At 39.1% G+C, this 16,577-nt stretch overlaps 1 protein-coding gene across 2 annotated transcripts in view; it reads left to right on the plus strand.

Annotated features, from left to right (window-relative positions):
• The window catches only part of PREX2 (phosphatidylinositol-3,4,5-trisphosphate dependent Rac exchange factor 2), a 285,395-nt gene that overhangs the window by 100,953 nt on the left and 167,865 nt on the right, over nucleotides 1-16,577 (plus strand). For both annotated transcript variants that reach the window (XM_061123437.1, XM_061123438.1), the window contains exons 10-13: nucleotides 1,176-1,320; nucleotides 6,080-6,180; nucleotides 13,649-13,752; nucleotides 16,418-16,467. In XM_061123437.1, coding sequence (XP_060979420.1) covers nucleotides 1,176-1,320; nucleotides 6,080-6,180; nucleotides 13,649-13,752; nucleotides 16,418-16,467 — 400 coding nt within the window. The remainder of the gene's footprint in view (nucleotides 1-1,175; nucleotides 1,321-6,079; nucleotides 6,181-13,648; nucleotides 13,753-16,417; nucleotides 16,468-16,577) is intronic.

Here is a 16,577-nt window from a genome sequence, read left to right on the forward strand (position 1 = left end):
CCTTTGCCCAAGATGCCTTCCCATCACCCTTCAGTTCTCCCATCAACTGTCTGGAAGCCATCCTGATTTCTTCTCTCTACACCCACATTTAACCCACTGCTATGTCTTAACAATACCACATCACAGGTTTTTCTCAACTTTATCCTCTTCTCCCGATAACCTGCTATTGTTTACAGAGATTTGAACTTGCCTGAACTTTAGTGGATCCCTCCTAATTGTCTCTCTCTTTTTAAACCCTCTTTCTTTCAGTTTATTCCCTATACTGTCCTCTGAGCTTTGTTTCCAAAGCATCAAAGTTTTGCTGCACTTCCCTGCCTTCCCCCTCCCTCTGGTTAAAATTCATAAATGTTCCCCCAGTTCCAAAGGCACGAAATTCACTGAGACTGCTGGTGAGCAAGGACCCTGCCCACCTCTCCATCCACCTCCTGTCCTGTCACCTGAAACCCAGGGCTGTGTGCCTCTTCCTTCAGATGACCTTTGTGAAGACGTTCTCTCTCTGGAAATCCTGTTCGTATCCATGCATTCAAACATGGTCCATCCGTGAAACTTCCCTAAGATGGTGGTTAGGTACTGTGACCATTTCTCTCCCACAGCACAGGTTTTCCTCTAAGGCTGTCTCCAGTGCCACTGTCTAGCTGTGCTGACCTCGTCCTACAAAGGACTTCCTAGGTGGTGCTAGTGGTAAAGAACCTGCCTGCCAGTGCAGGATATATCGGAGACCTGGGTTGGTTCCGTGGGTTGGAAAGATCCCCTGGAGAAGGAAATGGCAACACAGTCCATTATTCTTGTCTGGAGAATCCCGTGGACAGAGGAGCTGGTGGGCTACAGTCCATGGGGTCGCAAAGAGTCAGACATGACTGAGCAACTGGGTATGAGCTTGATGCCTACTAAAGGGGTCCACGGAGTCTGAGATACAGCTCCTCTTCCTCCAGCAGCCAAACCGTGTGCCTCTGGGGCACCGTCTGCACAGAGGTGCCGTTTGGCTGCAGGCATCTCACCTTGACTATCTTCCTAGTACCATGTGAACTTCTTGACATCCAGAGTCCTATCACACGAGCTTTGTATCCTCAAATCCCAGCGCATGGTAGACATGCAAAGAATGGTTTGTTTTATGAATGCATGAACAAACGAAGGGACTTTTTCAGTGACCTGTCCTGTGTTTTCATTTTTGACAGGTTTAAAATTAGGAATGGAGCAAGACACCTGGGTAATGATCTCTGAACAGGGTGAGAAACTTTATAAAATGATGTGCAAACAAGGAAATCTGATCAAAGACAGAAAAAGAAAACTGACTACGTTCCCTAAATGCTTTCTGGGAAGGTAGGGTTGTTGTCTGGGTGTGTTTCTTTCATATTTTCATGATCTCATGTGTTAACTTTCCTTTAATTATTCATTTTTTCCTAAAAAAATATTCTCCTAAATGTTTTTGAATATTTCTTTACTATCCACATTTCCTAGGTCATAATGGGATGAGGGAGTGGATATAGAGCCAGGAACCCTGACCAGAAAACTGAAGGCATCCATCCATCCATTCATCCATGACTTTAGTAATTTCTGATAAACTGTGTTTCAGGGGCATGGCAGAAGCTGGAATCAGGCAGCAGCAGGCAGGCAGGCAGGCAGGCAGGCGGGTTTGCCTGTAGGGCACAGAGTCTGGCAAGGACATGAGTGCAGGGCCTGGGAGTCACTTAGACTGAAAGGCACACAGTCTAAACTCCCAATTAATTCAGAATTTAGACAGCTGGGCTCAGGATGAAAGGGTATTGATGAAGAGTCTGAAAAAGTGGGTCACGCGAGGGGCCAGGCACAGAGGAGCAGGCAGGGAGGTCACTTGGTTGTTCAGCTCAGAGAAGATCAAGCTTGTGCCTTTGGTTCTGTAGGTGCTACTCGGCTGTAGGTGGGAATCCCTACTGGGTTAAGCCAGAGGGCAGGGTAACTGCCTTCAGGTGGCTCTGCTTAGGAAACGCTCTGTGCCAGCTTCTTCCTGTACCTTATTTCCAATCTTCAAACACATTCTTAAGAGTTAAAAACCTTTATTATTATTTTTTTAAAGATTAAGAAACTAGGGGATCAGGGAGTTTGACATGTCCAAGTTCATACAACTAGTAATTTACAATGTCAATGCTATAAAAGTAGACTGGAGAGGTAGTTCAAAACCCAGTCCCCACTCAGATCTGATCCTGCCACGGGCTAGTTGAGAGATTTGTTTTGTTCAGTCACTAAGTAGTGTCCAGCTCTTTTGTGACTCCATGGAAGGTAGCCTGACAGGCTCCTCTGCCCATGGAATTCTCCAGGCAAGAATACTGGAGTGGGTTGCCATTTCCTTCTCCAGGGCATCCTTCTGACCCAGGGACTGAACCCGAATCTCCTGCATTAGGAGGTGGTTTCTTCCCCACTAGGAAAGCCCAGTTGAGAGACTGCGGAAGAGTTAAATTTCTCTTTCCTCTATAACAATAGAAATGATTGTATTACTTACCTGTGATATTTATCAAAATGTCTTCTTTTTTTTTTCTTTTCTTCCAGTTTTATTGAGCTATAATTGTGTCAGTTTAAGATACGCAGCATAATTTGACTTACATACATTGTAAAAGGTTTACCATAATTAGTTTAGTGAACATTAGTTATCTCATTTAGATACACATTAAAGAAAGAGAAAAAATTTCCCCTTGTGATGAGAATGCTTAGAATTTACTGTTAATTTTTATGTGCAATGACAACAGTGTTAATTATGTTTCAGAATGTCTTCTTAGCTATACAGACTGGAGTGGGCTGCCATTCCCTTCTCCAGGGGATCTTCCTGACCTGGGGATTGAACTTGGGTCTCCTGCATTCCAGGCAGATTCTTTACCATTTGAGCCAGCAGGAAAGTCCAACATACAAAATCACCATAGACTATTGCCAACACCAACATCATCAGAAGAATATAGGCCAGGAGACCCTGTGCTTGCCGGGAAGCAGGGGGGGTCCCCTCTTCAATGGGGTGGTCCTTGCAGCAGGCCACACAACAGCAGCAAGCTGTAGTTGCTGGTATTGGCTCTGCCCCCAGGTGAAGGGAGAGAGCAGATGTGAGCCCCCCTTGGCTTAAGAGTCCCGTGTTGCAAAGAAGACACCCTTTCTCAGAAGAGGTTGTTCTGAGAAAACCTGAGGCATATGTTCTGAGGCATAACCTCCAAGGTTCCCATAATACGTACCCCCTTACTTCAAGAGTCATACTTGACGAGTCACTTCAAGCTGTGGCTTCTCACCAGGTGTTTATAAGCGTGCAGTTTAACCATCAGAAACCATTTTGACCACAAGCAATGTGTTAGTGGCTCAACCGAGTTGGGTTCTTTGTGACCCCATGGACTGTAGCCCTCCAGGCTCCTGTGAACGTGAGGTTTTCCAGGTAAGAATGCCACCTAGTAATACAACTGACACTCAACCCTCATCAGGTTTCTAGGGAGACTCACCCAGGCTCAAATTTGTCCTTACTGAAGGACAGAGAGTTCTATTAAGCCTTTACCCACACCATCTCCTATGGCTGTGGTGCCCATTAGTTGCAGTAATCTGCAAAGCGTTGCCCAGAACCCTGGTGACATAGTGGAGGCTCAGCAAACATTTGCTGTGTTAATTGTAGCCTTTTCCATAACAACATACCATGACCTGAATGTGAGATGTTTCTGACCGGATCATGATCCCTTTGCCATGTGTTGATGGGATCTTTCTATTACTTGATTAGTTTCCATAGTAAAGTCACTCATTAACTTTCTTCCCTACCCTTTCTTTTTTCCCCCATACTCCTAATTTATAGGACTACTTAAAATATGATTTTTTCCCCTCACTTTATTTGGAAACATTCAGGAATCTGCTAAGATCAAAATGAGGAAATTATATTTTAGCTCTGTGCCAGCCATCTCAGCTCACTTGTGGATGGCTGACATTGGATAATCACTTACCATGTGCTAGGCACAGTGTTAACTTCCTGACATTTGTCAGCTCCTTTAATCCCAGGCAGCTCTCTGGGGTTGATATTCTTATTAATTCCATGTCATTGAGAAAAAAAAGAAACTGAGACTTAGAGAATTAAATTTACTCACACAACATCACACAGCTAGTAGAGGCAGAAACAGTGTTTGAATCCAGGTTGTCTTATTGCAAAGTGCATGATGTAATTTCTTTAATAGAAGCATACAAAGACCTTTAATAGCTTCTTCTGCCTTAAAATGTGCATTGTGGACTAGACATTTATGTTTAAATTTCCATATCCCTTGGTTATTTGACTTTACCATATGTGTTACTTTTAGTTTTGAAATAAATGGAAAAGTAATTTCCTGACACTTTCCATCGCTTTGCTTCTTTGGCCTCTGTGCAAAAATAAAATTGTTCTGAAATATATTCATTAGTTAACATAAGCGTTTAAGCATTAGCTTTTTAAACATGAGCATGATAAAATATTTTATTGTAAAATGTCTCTGTATTGTGTTCTCTTAATGATATCACAGGCCTTTAAAAAATATCAGTACTGAGATGAGGGTCTCCTAAGTGTTACAAAGCACTGGGGCTCCCCACCCTCTCCCAAAATAGTGCGTGATGTGAGCTGTTAATTCTCATTGGCCTTTCCCAACCACAGCAGATGTGCATGGTAGACAGTTCTGATGGATGGTTTTGTGTTGGAGGATTCCTTATGGATGGTAGTTTAGATATAGTGATGAATTTTCCAAGTCATTTTAAAATTTGAAAACAAGGTAGTCAGACTTTTCTGTGTCTTTTGGTGTGTAACATTTGTCTATTGGGGGCTTCCTTGGTGGCTCAAATGGTAAAAGAATCTGCCTGCAATGCAGGAGACCCAAGTTCAATCCCTGCGTTGGGAAGATCCCCTGGAATGACAACCGACTCCAGTATTCTCGCTTAGAGAATCTGATGGACAGAGGAGCCTGGCAGGCTCCTGTCTGTGGATGGGGTTGCATAGAGTTGGACACGACTGAGCAACTAACACATACAATAGACACACAATTGTCTACTGCTGCAAAACAAATTGTCATATACTTAGACACTTAAAATGATGCACAGGTAGGTATTCGCTTGTATTTCTGTAGGTCAGAAGTCCAGGTGAGTTAGAGCAAGTCCTGTGCCCAGGGTCTCACAAAGGCAAAATCAAGGTATTGGCAGGGCAGGGCTGGGCTTTTATCTTGAATCTTTGAGGAAGACTTCATTTTCCAGCACATTCAGGTTGTGGGCAAAATTTCATCCTTTGTGGTTGTAAGAATGAGGCTCCCATTTCCATGCTGGCCATTGGAAGTTGTCTATATTCTTTGGTATGTGACCCCTTCTAGCAGTGGCACATTGAATCTTTCCCGTGCTTTTACTTGTTCTCACTTCTTCTTGTGCCACCAGCCTGAGAAAACTCTGTGCTTCAAAGGGGTCAGCTGCTCAAGTCAGGCCCACTGGGATAGTTTCCATATTTTAAGGTCAAGTGACTTGGGATTTTAATTGCATATACCAGTCCATTCACAGGACTACCTAGATTAGATCTTAATTGACAAACCAAGGGATGGAATTCTTGATGGGGGAGGGAGGTGGGTGGAAGAAGCTTTTTAGAATTCTGTCATATAGGGCATGCATAATAGAATTATTTTGTATGCCCTCTTGGAGTTTCAAACCTATTGCCTGAAAAGCTACATTTAAGACAATTTATCTCTTATTTTAAGTCATTGTTATTCTATCTAATTCTGCTGTTTAGTTATCTTTAAAATCTGTTGTATCTCTCTAGTCCAAAATTTGCTTTTATATGTGAAATAACCTATAGTTAAAGATACTCTAGAATTCTCCCTTTGTGTTTACTAAAGGTCTATATAAGTTGAATAGTTATTAAGTAGAGTTTAGGTAAGTCTGAATGTATGGACATGAGTTTTCTAGAATAGAGTCCAATGTAAATATATATCGACCTTACATATATGAAAAAAATGTATGTAAGAGTCACTGCAAGCATTCCTTTGTATTTTGAGACTCCTTTCATAGCTGCTTGATAAATGCTTGGTGCAGATAGATTTCCTGGGGAAAAACATAGTGATTTAACTTCTTCATTGGATTTCTGTTGCAGTGAATTTGTGTCATGGCTGTTGGAAATTGGAGAGATTCACAGGCCTGAGGAAGGTGTTCACTTGGGACAAGCATTATTGGAAAATGGAATCATCCATCATGGTAATTATTTTATTAATCACCTATTTATTTTTCCACAAATTACATTTGCCTTTGTTGCATTGATTGGTTTAGTTTATAATACTTCTCCACGTTATAGGATGCTTATGTTTTTTTCCAACATCCTGGAGTGTCTCATCTGTATAGAATATTGTTTCAGGGAATATAGGCTTATGCTGATATATTTGTTAACTTGAAAGGAACAATTCCAACACAGGCAAGACTTAAATTCCGGTTAAAAATGATGTAGGATTGAGACAAGTTCCTTAATGATGAATTCTAACTAGACTATCTGTGATGCTTCGTGAGTGAGGTGGTCTTAGCACTGGGCATTGTAAAGTGAATGGAACTCTGACAAGGACAGAAGGACATTCCACCCTGAAGAAGCAGTAGCTCTCAGACAGGGGAGCGGGAAGTTCATGGTGGCCTCTTCAGAACTAGCACAGTGTCACAATGCAGGCCCATACCTTTCACAGATGAATATACTGGGGAGAGGGCTGTGATGAGAAAGGAAGGCACAACCCTAACTTAGCAGCTCTTAACTTGCTGACTGTGTGTGTGGGACTGCTTCTGAAGCAAGTGAGGAGCTGATGGGCACCTGGAAACAGAGGAGTTACCAGAACTTGGTTTCAGACTTAACTGAGGAGTGGAGAGTTAGAGATTAAAGGAGATCCTGCCCATGGGGATCCTTCCTTCCTCAGGAGAAAAAAAGACCAGGGCCCTGTGCATGGGCATGATGAGAGGGGTCCATTAGAAGCTGAGAGCATATGTGATGCCTCTTTAGACTTGGGAGATGCAGAGGGAGGTAGTATTAGTCACTCAGTTGTGTTCTCCTCTCTGCGACTCCATGGAGTGTAGCCCGCCAGGCTCCTCTGTCCATTGGGCTCCTCCAGGCAAGAAGACTGGAGTGGGTTAGCGTTTCCTTCTCCAGGGGGTCTTCCCGACCCAGGTATCAAGCTTGGGTCTCCTGCATTTCAGGCAGATTCTTTACCATCTGAGCCGCCAGGGGAGTCCATGAAGAGTGAGGGGTGAGATCAGATTTTCTGTGCTTTCTCTCTGGATGACAGAGATAATTAATTAAAGAGGAGGACCAGATGAAGAAGAAGATGAAGGATTGGGTACGAAGCCCCTGCAGGGGAGGGTCCAGCAGGAGGCTGAAAACATGTGGATGTAACACTTGAGGCAGAGGGAGAGTGAGGTCATGTTTGTGAATCATTTCAAGAGAGCATCAGGTTCTCAGCACATCAATAAGAAACACATAAAAAAACAACAAAGCAATGATCATCGAACTAAGAATAAAATCTTGAGGAATTTCTCATGCAAAATGTGCAAGAAGAGAAAAAGACAAGGGACTGGGACTAAATACGGGTATTTGGCTATGGAGTTTTAATGTTTGTTTTTGTCCCTAAATTAGAGTGAGATGAAAACAAACTGGATCCTCCCAATTTCCCCACCACAGTAGATGCTGCCAGTGTAATGTCCCCATCTACCCAGACAGGAGTCATCTAGCATTCCGTTTCCTTCCTCATACCATGAAGTCCTGTGAGCCCTACCAGCAGACAGGTCACTGATCAGACTGCTGCGGTCCCAGGATCCGCACCTTCTTCCCAGTCACCACCTTCTTTGTCCTTGTTTGGGTGTTTGTCCTCCACCCCTGTGGAACACTCTGCAGGAAACAGCTGAAGAGACCTTTTAAGACATTTATAAGATCTAGGTGCTCTCTTGCTTACAGTCATCTACTGGCTTCCCATTAAACTTAAAGAAAAGTCCAGACTTTTTACCTAAATCTTCTGCCAAGGCTCTTGTACATAGCCCTACATGATAGAGCCCCTGACTTCCTCCCTGAGTTGTCCATACCTAACTGTTTATGTGGTGGCCACCCTGACCTTCTATCTCTTCTTTGAACACTCTAAGACGACTTTTCATGTAGGATCTTTGCTCTTGCTATTCTCAATCAACAATTGCTTGATAATCCCTAACAAATGTCAGGGACCTTTCTAGGTCCTGGAGAAGCAACAGTGAATGAATTGTCAGATGCCACTGTATTGTGTCTTATCTTCCATGACACTCTGCCTTTTAGAGTCCTACCCAGTCCCCATTATTTCAATAAAACTACTTTTAAATTTTTGACATTTTCTTCATGGACTCCTTATCACTCTCTGAAATTGTCATGTTGTTTCATTTATTTCTTTGTTTAATATTTCTCTCTTTATCTCCCATCCCTACTCTGGACCTCAGTCAAAATAGAAGCACCATGAGAACAGGAGTCTTGTGTGTTAATATATAGTGAATGCCTACAATGCCCAGCACATATAGATGCCTCATTATAATTTCCTGAATGAATAAATGAATGGCTATATTTTGAACAAACGGATAATACTGGGGAGTTGTATATGATTTTGTACCTGGTCCACTAATGCCATTAGAACTCCATTTAGCATTCAGTATGCTAAAAGCATCATCCAATATCTTAAAAGTTAAAAGTGAAAAGATATTGAGCTAGATGGCTTTCCTGTTTGTGTTCATCTTTCTCTTCTAAGGCCATGTTCAAGTATATATTTGGGAAAAGGATTGAATGCATTTGTTTTATCCTATAGTCTATTGACGTTAAAGGAGGTGGTACATAAAGCAGTTTTGTGTATAATCATTAACTGTCAGAAATGATTATTCTTTTCCCATTCTAGACTGTATAATCCTAGGGACTATGCATTACCCATAGAGCAAGGAAGGGAAAATCTGTTTATGGACACTTGTTTATTCCTTTCCTTACTGATTCTTCTTTGTACATGGGAGATATTATGCTAGGTGCTTAAAGGTATGTGTACATGAATCAGGGATATTTTTTCTGTGGTCTGATGGTTTTAAGCCCAGCTTTTTACCTTGTTCATTATGAAATGCAGCTTCTGGCATATCTCCTTTCAGACAAGACAGAAACCTACTAGGTTAGGAGAACTAATTTTTTTCAGGGACTATTGAGAAGGAAAACTGTATTGGTTAGCATTAGCTGCTGTAACAAGTAAACCTCCCCAGTACATTATAGAAGGCTCACATTATAGAAGCTAATTTTTTACTCACAAAGAATTTAGTTAGTAGTGAAGGATGAGGTTGTGGCATTTGGCTCTGTATAAGGTTTTGGTGCCTGATAGAGCCTCAACTTCAATACAGCACTTCAATACAGTGCTCCTAAAGGTCACCTTGAAGGAAGGGTGGAGTCTTTTCTTTGTTTTAAATAGGCTTGTACATTTCCCATTGTACATCATTTTTGTGCACATACCTGTGGACACAGCTCAGGTATGTGATTGCTTCCCTGGTGCGGTAAGAGTCTACCTGCAGTGTAGAAGACCTGGGTTCAATCCCTGGGTTGGGAAGATCCCCTGGAGAAGGGAATGATACCCACTCCAGTATTCCAGCCTGGAGAATCCCATGGACTGTATAGTCCATGGGGTTGCAAAGAGTCAGACATGAGTGAGTGACTTTCACTCACTCACTCACTTGACTGTAAGAGACTCCTAAAAGCGTCCTATGGTTGCATACGCAGGAAAAACAGAAGCTAACTCAATTTGGTTGTCAGTTACTTAATTTCTGCCCCTCAGACTTAGCTCCTAGGTCAATATAAAATCAGTGAAATTATATGAAAGCTAGAATAATCATAATACATGTATTAATGTTTTACAATGATATCTGCACACAACAGTCAAAAAAATCACTTTTAACACTTTTATTTTCAGTTGAGGTTATTGTGACTCCAGCTGTTAATCTGTGTCACTTTAATCCTTTATGAATTAGAAATAACAGAAAAAAAATAGTCTTAAAGCTATCTGTCAACAATGGATGCTGCTATTTAAATTGTTTAAAAAATTATGGATATGCAACTTTTTGTACTTCTGTGTGATGAGTGAACTGTAGTTTAGAAAAAGCTACACTGTTTGCTACAGTATTTTCTTTTTTGACTATAAGATACCTTGTGACAGATAACAGAATATTGGAGAAACTTTATTCCCAATGCTGGAAAGGTCAGGGCGTGGAAAGAGGTTATCCTTTCAAAGGAGCTGTGAGATTATTTTCAAGCTAACTATCCTCTCTTGCTTTATTTCAACATAGTTGATCCAGAAATTGTATGAGGAAGAGTTACTTGTTTTTTTAGTGAATTGAATTCTAAAAATTGAAGAAAGTGAAAGTGTTAGTCACTCAGTCATGTCCAACTCTTTGAGACCCCATGAACTGTAGCCTGCCAGTCTCCTCTGACCATGGGATTCTCTAGGCAAGAATACTCTAGTGGGTATCCATTCCCTTCTCCAGGGGATCTTCCTGATCCAGGGATCGAACCTTGGTCTCTTGCATTGCAGGCAGATTCTTTATCATCTGAGCCACCAGACATGACTATTATGGGTGGACTTTACAATTAACAAAACTGTTGTTACTTTCCCTGAATACATGAATAGGTAGGCAGACATATTAAAGTCACTTTTAAGTTGGTACAAAGTTGATGTGAAATGATACTTATTCAGTATCTTCATGAACATAGTCATGTAGAGTCTGACCAGTTCAGGACTGCTAAAATATCTGGAAGGAATCACAGGGGGAATCACCCTTATTTATTTTAGTAATATAAGTATCAAAATATTTTTAACTACCTCCTTCTTTCTAGAAAGAGAAAAAAATCAACAACGTAAGCTTTTTTTTTGAATGGATATCATCATTTCAGTCCTAATCAACTACCCCAGGCTCAGTATTGTCTCCAACAGGAATACAATTTTGAAAATAAAGTAGTAGATAAATTCTGAATTAAAATTTGTTTTGAAATTTCAAATACAAGAACCCTTTGATTATTTAACCTAAAAGAATTGAAATATTTATAATATGATTAACTCTTTTTTTTCCCTGAGAAATCTAGCACTGAGTACGCTCCATGAATATTGTTCTTTTGGTTACAGTTTGATTTTGATGACCTGTGTTATTATAGTTACTAGTATCTGATCAGCTGCAGTGTCAGATTTCACATGTTAGAACTTTTGTCACTGGAAATAGTGTTTTTTTTTAAGTGTTCACAATTAACTAATAGAGGTTCTCTCAAAAAATGGTTAGAGAACATATTATGCAATTTCACGTTAATAATTTTATTAGGATGAAGAAATAGGAGCCAGACAGGCTAGTTTCATTAGTATGTGATTTCAGCTGCATTTTAGTGAAAATAGAATTCTTAAAATAAAGTTGAATGAGTCATCTGTTTTAAAAGGAACCAGCAAAAAAGAAAAAAACGTCAACTGTTATTGCTATTATTCACATTGCAAATATTGCTGGGAGCTTCATCAGAGGCTAAACCTTGCTATACTGGGAATTCTTGGGTAGGGACAGCATACGCTTTCTCTGTGGTAGGTTGATAATGTTCTTCTTGTCTGGCTCTATTATTTGCATTAAAAATGCTTATGTGAGAATTCTGCGGGCTCATTCATTATAGCCAGTGGTATGCTGAAGTTGGCTGGTACAAGCTCTAGAGAGCTGATGATTAAATGTTTTTAAAAAATTGCAAGCTTATTGTTAAGCACAGCTATTATTAAAATGAAATTATATAAATATGTGAGTACATAAATTATAAAGTTAGTATATTCTTAAATCTCAATACTTCCTAATTCTTTTACTACATTTTATTGTTTATGGGCTTGCTATTATTTGTATCTACTATTTTTTTATGGTGGGAATACTAAACAATCATGTGTCATTTCACCTTTAATTCTGTGTTTAGTGACTTTATTTGGGGAGCTTGAAATTGGCCCGTGTGGGAATTTTTGGTACCGTGGATATCGGTGAATTATACACATCATTATTCCTTCTGCCTCATCACCAGAGAGACAGCTGTTAAACATTTGCCAGTACATTCCTGGTAATGCCCGGCATTGCATAGTTGTTTAAAAGATGGTATTAAGCAACCTTTCTCATCAGCTAATAAAGCCATTCCCTCCTCAGGAAGTTGAGGGGAATAAATTTCAATGCAGAACTATTCACTATTTTTCTAAGGGAACAGCTACGAGTTACGGATTAACCCAAGAATTATGATCAAAATCACAAGAGTTTGCCTTACAGTGAAGGATTCCATTTTTTAATAGGTTGACCCACCACTTCCTTTATTGTGGCAGGAGACCTTTGGACTCAAGTTTCCTCGAATTTTGGAATATCAATATAATCATTTATTTCAATGACTCTTAAGGGATAAAAATGAGAATTATTAATAGGTAGATTCCATAGGAGAAATAAATAACTAGTTCTGAAAGATGTTGTAGGATTTCAAAATATTTCTTTCGATTTTATTTTTCTTTCACATATGTTTTTCTTTTTGCGTTAACCTAGAAAGAGAGATGCCAAAAGGTGATGTTATCTTTTTGGCAGCAGTCATGTCTCAGTTTTATAGCTGTTAAGTCATTCATTTGGTTTGGATAGGTTAGGGTGAGATAGCTGAAACTTTGTATATGTGTGTGTGTGTGTTACAAGTCTCTTGTTTTTCTTATGGATTCACCTAACGTGGTTTATTAGAATTAATCCCGACAGGTTTTTTTTCTCCCTTCAACTTTTTTAGCAAAAATTAAAGGTCAAAGTCTTCTATCTAATCGTGAAAATAGAACCCATTGCAATAAATTGTCTTTTCTGCAAGTGTTGCATTCCCTGTAAAGAAATATTTAAATGTAAACTCTTTGAGATTTAATTTAAGGTTTTTCCTTTCTACAACAGTTATCTTTTTATTAGACTACCTATAAAATACTTCTGGAAAAAAGAAAACCTGAAAGTTTAGTAGGAGTCTTTGTAAATATGAAAATCTTATCCTAAGAATGAAAGGGAAGGGTAACCACTCTCATTTTCCATTGAAGAAAAAAAAAAAATTAAACAATGTAAAAGAAAAGCATTTGTCAATGTAAGAAAACTGTTAAAAGTTTGTTATCAGTTACATATTGAATTTATCTAATGTACTCTGGAGATTTAAACACAGGATAAATGGTTAAGATCGGTGTATGTGTGGTCTTGGCTTGATTGCTGTGCGATAAGACAGATAAATGCTAAAACTCACTTCTGGGGCTGAGAATCAAATTATGACTCACTAGCTGGAGTATCTGTAATTCGAAGGGCACTTTTTGCTTGATTTTGTAGCATTGTGAAGAAATAGAAAACACATGCTCATTTATTAAAATATATATATACACACACACACTGTGCACACACAGATACGTATACTATGCTAGCTGAATGTTTCTAACCTCAGTTTAGTTCTTCAGTCCTTCTGTGGAAATTGTAACTATATCAAAAAATCTTATCATTAATCTTACTGTTGAAATATTGGATTAGCATTACTATGTTAAGGAAACAAAAGCTTTTGGTAAAACTAAAAAGTTTCAGTATTTGGGAATATGTGTTTTACAAATATGTTTTTATCTTCTACTTTTTAGATTGTCAGGATTTTAATATGCTGTTCTTATATTCTTAGTTACAGATAAACATCAATTCAAACCAGAACAGATGCTGTATAGATTTCGTTATGATGATGGGACCTTTTATCCAAGAAATGAGATGCAGGATGTGATTTCAAAGGTAATAGCCTCTCCCACAACCTTTTATCAATGGAAGAATTCGTGTTGTCCTACTGAAGCAAGATAAAATTTTGTAGGGAGACCAAAATTCTTCTGGTATAGGAAGTTTTTACGTGACATGTGGAAATAAGCCTCTCGGTGTTTTATTGCCATTATAAGAATTGTAATGTTAGATCCTATTGTTTTTTTTTTCCCTTATCTCATTCTAATGCAGTTGGTCATTCAGAAGATTATATCCTTTGAAAACTATTTTACATGTAGCAACAAGTGATCATGATAATTGAATACATTTAACAAAAATACAAATGATAAAATTTATGAAATATTATTTTTCTTTGTACACTTGGTAAACTCTGTATTGACATATAATGATCAAGTAGTATGGTGGGTCATTGCATACATTCATAAATAATCTGTTTACATTATGTGTTGAAATTTTATATTTTAAGAAAAATAATTTTTAATATATTTGTTGTATGTATAAACGTCATATGTATATATATGTACATACACATGAATATATATATATGCATGCTTATGTATGTGTATATGTGTATTTATATACAAATACCAGTATGTATAAACATGTATATATGTATTAAGTTCAGTTCAGTCGCTCAGTGGTGTCTGACACTTTGTGACCCCATGAACTGCAGCATGCCAGGCCTCCCTGTCCCTCACCAACTCCTTGAGTATACCCAACCCATGTCCATTGAGTTGGTGATGCCATTCAACCATCTCATCCTCTGTTGTCCCCTTCTCCTCCTGCCCGCAATCTTTCCCAGCATCAGGGTCTTTTCAAATGAGTCAGCTCTTCACATCAGGTGACCAAAGTATTGGAGTTTCAGCTTCAACATCAGTCCTTCCAAAGAACACCCAGGACTGATCTCCTTTAGGATGGACTGGTTTCATCTCCTTGCAGTCCAAGGAACTCTCAAGAGTCTTCTCCAACACCACAGTTCAAAAGCATCAGTTCTTGGGCGCTCACCTTTCTTTATAGTACAACTCTCGCATCCATACATGACTACTAGAAAAACCATAGCCTTGACTAGATGGACCTTTGTTGACAAAGTAATGTCTCTCCTTTTTGATATGCTGTTGAGGTTGGTCATAACTTTCCTTCCAAGGAGTAAGCGTCTTTGAATTTCATGACTACAATCACCATCTGCAGTGATTTTGGAGTCCAAGAAAATAATGTCAGCCACTGTTTCCACTGTTTCCTCATCTAATTGCTATGAAGTGATGGGACCAGATGCCATGATCTTAGTTTTCTGAATGTTGGGCTTTATGCCAACGTTTTCACTTTCCTCTTTCACTTTTTCACTTTCATCAGGAGGCTCTTTAGTTCTTCACTTTCTGCCATAAGGGTGGTGTTATCTGCATATCTGAGGTTATTGATATATCTCCCAGCAGTCTTGATTGTAGCTTCTGCTTCTTCCAGCCCAGCGTTTCTCATGATGTACTCTGCATATAATTAAATAAGCAGGGTGACAATATACAGCCTTTGACGTATTCCTTTTCCTATTTGGAACCAGGCTGTTGTTCCATGTCCAGTTCTAACTGTTGCTTCCTGACCTGCATACACGTTTCTCAAGAGGCAGGTCAGGTGGTCTGATATTCCCATCTCTTTCAGAATTTTCCAGTTTATTGTGATGCACACAGTCAAAGCCTTTGGCATAGTCAATAAAGCAGAAATAGATGTTTTTCTAGAACTCTATTGCTTTTTTGATGATCCAGCAGATGTTGGCAATTTGATCTCTGGTTCCTCTGCCTTTTCTAAAACCAGCTTGAACATCTGGAAGTTCATGGTTCATGTATTGCTGAAACCTGGTTTGGAGAATTTTGAGCATTACTTTATCTAGCATGTGAGATGAGTGCAATTGTGGGGTAGTTTGAGCGTTCTTTGGCATTGCCTTTCTTTGGGATTGGAATGAAAACTGACCTTTTCCAGTCTTGTGGCCACTGCTGAGTTTTCCACATTTGCTGACTTATTGAGTGCAGCACTTTCACAGCATCATCTTTTAGGGTTTGAAATAGTTCAACTGGAATTCCATCACCTCCACTAGCTTTGTTCGTAGTGATGCTTTCTAAGGCCCACTTGACTTCACATTCCAGGATGTCTGACTCTAGGTGAGTGATCACACCATCGTGATTATCTGGGTCATGAAGATCTTTTTTGTACAGTTCTTCTCTGTATTCTTGCCACCTCTTCTTAATATCTTCTGCTTCTGTTAGGTCCCTACCATTTCTGTCCTCTATTGATCCCATCATTGCATGAACTATTCCCTTGGTATCTCTAGTATTCTTGAAGAGGTCTCTAGTCTTTCTCATTCTATTGCTTTCCTCTATTTCTTTGCATTGATACCTGAGGAAGGCTTTCTTTTGTGTATGCATATATGCATATATGTATATGTGTTTATCATATGCATGTTTGTACATGCATATGTATGTATGTCACTTGTAGGTGAAAAATTAATAACACAATTTAATTGTATTTTTAATTATTCAGGTCATATTATTTTTATGATATAAGGTAACATTTGAATAACTTTCAAATAGGTTAAGATTGTGTAATAATTTCGGAATAATCTATTTATTTCTAAATTTCATCGGTACGTCCTTTGACTGATTTTGCTTGTTTTTGACATATCTTTATTTTACAACAGGGTGTGCGATTATATTGTCGTCTTCATAGTCTGTTCACTCCAGTCATAAGGTGAGTCTAGTTTATAAATTCTGGGCAGTTTAAATGGAAATATTTATATTGCATATTAGGTAAATATTATTAAGCTGAGCTTAGCTTATTTTGTTTTTCTTCCAAAGGTG

Source organism: Dama dama, chromosome 21 (genome assembly GCF_033118175.1).
Source record: "Dama dama isolate Ldn47 chromosome 21, ASM3311817v1, whole genome shotgun sequence".
Lineage (NCBI taxonomy): Eukaryota > Metazoa > Chordata > Mammalia > Artiodactyla > Cervidae > Dama > Dama dama.